General features: G+C 38.0%; 1 protein-coding gene across 1 annotated transcript in view; it reads right to left on the reverse strand.

Annotated features, from left to right (window-relative positions):
* nek1 (NIMA-related kinase 1) overlaps window positions 1-1,791 on the reverse strand; it is a 37,663-nt gene extending 35,872 nt beyond the window's left edge. The window contains exons 1-4 of the mRNA XM_014020542.1: window positions 1,691-1,791; window positions 1,216-1,364; window positions 1,021-1,117; window positions 843-940 (exon numbers count right to left, since the gene is read on the reverse strand). Coding sequence (XP_013875996.1) covers window positions 843-940; window positions 1,021-1,117; window positions 1,216-1,332 — 312 coding nt within the window. The 5' untranslated portion in view covers window positions 1,333-1,364; window positions 1,691-1,791. The remainder of the gene's footprint in view (window positions 1-842; window positions 941-1,020; window positions 1,118-1,215; window positions 1,365-1,690) is intronic.
* Between the last annotated feature and the right edge of the window lie 709 nt (window positions 1,792-2,500).

Raw genomic sequence — 2,500 nt, forward strand, 5'->3', positions numbered from 1 at the left:
TGTGTGTGTGTGTGTGTGTGTGTGCGTGTGTGTGCGTGTGTGTGTGTGTGTACTGCCTCTACCTAGAACGGATGCCCTTAGTGGTTCAGTTATGTATAGAGCCGTCAGACATTGGAATATGTTGTCTACAAAAATATCAAGCATACASAGTAATGTTAAATTTAGATATAATTTAAGAAGAGCAATTGCTTTAAATCAATGAATATTTATTAAGTGAAAACATTATGTTTTCCTGCTAATTATGCTTTGTGATTTTTTTTTAAGCTGGCTGTTTTGTTTTATGGTGTTTTAAATTGTTTTAATTTTCTTTTTGATTGATTTGTTTTAATGTGTTTGTGGACCCCAGGAAGAATAGTCTTCACTTAGGTGGAGACTAATGGGGATCCATTTTTAATTAACATTAACAAGCAATAAACAATATGACAATTAATAGAGGAAAATTGGACTTGCATGTTTTTGACTCTAAATCAGTCGCCCTGTGTTCTAAATTTATACAAACAAATCATCTGTGAAACTATGCCAGATCAYGGCGAGCTACAGTTTCAGCAGATCACCACCAAAATGTACTGATTTGTTCTTTGTAACGACCATTACATGCCTTGAAAATTAACTTCCTTTTATAACTTTTTGAGTACTGACAGATGAACAAAGTCAGACAGACAAACAAACCATTGCTACTGAAAATATAACCTGTTTGTTGTAGGTAACAATGTGAATATTTAATACTTTTGATGACAGATCGAGCCAAAGGAGAAAAAAAGAACTTGTGAGGCTGAACGTGGTTGTTAATCAATCCAAACATCACAAACRTTCCTGCTTGTTCCAAAGTGTTAGTAGCTTACTTGGGGTTCCTGGAACAGTTCTCCTTTCTGGGAGTTGATCTTTTTGAAGAGGTCTCCACCCTCACAGTAGTCCATCACAATATACAGACATCCCCGTTCTGAATGAAAACAAAGSTTTGCTAAATCATACATGATCTATTCAAGCAGCACTCTACGTAGCTTTGAACTGTGTAAATACCTTCAAAAGACTCCTTATACTGGACRATGTTGGGATGACTCATGTTGGCAAGAACAGCCACCTCTCTGCGAGATTCCTGCCTCTCTTTACTTGACATCTGTCCAAAGCAATAAACAGACCATGGGATCAGGATCAGAGGTAAAAGGAAGTTACAGTTAAACTCGTAAACGTGTAAAATGATGCAGAAGAGCTCACTCCAGATATGCCAATCTCCTTGATGACATACTGGCGTCCATCCTGTTTGGATTTCACAAGGATGGCCTTTCCAAACGAGCCTTCCCCGATTTTTGTAACCTTTTCGTACTTGTCCATGTCACTGGAGAGCCTTGCTTCGCATGCTGGGTCTGCAAATGGAGAGCATGTGACTGACCACCACAGGGTTCGTCCTACACTWACACAGCATTTTCATTCAATCAGACTTTTGCACGATCATCTTATGATACAACGAGGGTGTTTACACGGGGTTGTGATGCTGAGAGACACAACTACGGTGGGCTACATTTATCTGCTACTATTATCTGACGTAGCATGGGATGGTTGTCCATGATGGACAACCATCCCATGCTACGCCAGATAATAGTAACTAGTCAACGCACGAAACTRCAGAAAATAACGCACTTCGTTACTCGTAATTACATAAATATAAGGATTAATCAAACATTAGGCTTACCATTAGGTCTGTTCGCTGCTTTCTCGCAGAGATCTTGTTACTCTAGCCTCGCAAGTACTCAATCTAACAGCAATGATCACCCCCGTATTTCATTGGTCAGGTTCACAAGTCTCGACAGTCGATTGGTTGATTTGAGTGTATGTCAAGTTCCATAACGTGAGCCAGCCAACCCCTAAATGAGACTGTTGCTGTGGACATTTCCCTTGGCAACCACCAGGAAGGCAGCAGGAAACACGTGACCGCGTCACGTGACGTAACTTTATTCCGCTAATAACTTACATAGAGCAGATACAGTGTCTTGATGTCATCCCAGCAGGTTTAAAACTCCTCATATGCTGACAGATCTCATATTCAATATCCTCGATTTCCAGAATTATTTGGTGGGAACTTAGATCAATTCCTTAGTATTAAAACAAGAAATAAACACATCAGAGAAATAATACAAACTATTAGTAAAACTGCTTCTATATTTTATTGGAATGATCTGGATGTTGATGTGGATTGCCTAAAAAATTCTTTGTCTCGAATAAGGTTAGGGAAGTATCATTTAGAATTTTACACAGATGTTATCCTACAAACTCAGCTCTGGCTAATTATATTCCAAATATTGATCCTCTTTGTTCCTTTTGTCATCTTAAAAATGAAACATTAACCCATCTTTTCTGGGACTGCACAATTAGTAAAACCTTTTGGTGTGACCTTAATATGTTTTTTAACAGTAAATTTGATATTCCTGTTAAACTGAATGTAAAACATATTTTATTTGGTGTTTTTGATATTAGAATGTCTGAGATAAAATATGTCATGAAC

Source organism: Austrofundulus limnaeus, unplaced genomic scaffold (genome assembly GCF_001266775.1).
Source record: "Austrofundulus limnaeus strain Quisiro unplaced genomic scaffold, Austrofundulus_limnaeus-1.0 Scaffold256, whole genome shotgun sequence".
Lineage (NCBI taxonomy): Eukaryota > Metazoa > Chordata > Actinopteri > Cyprinodontiformes > Rivulidae > Austrofundulus > Austrofundulus limnaeus.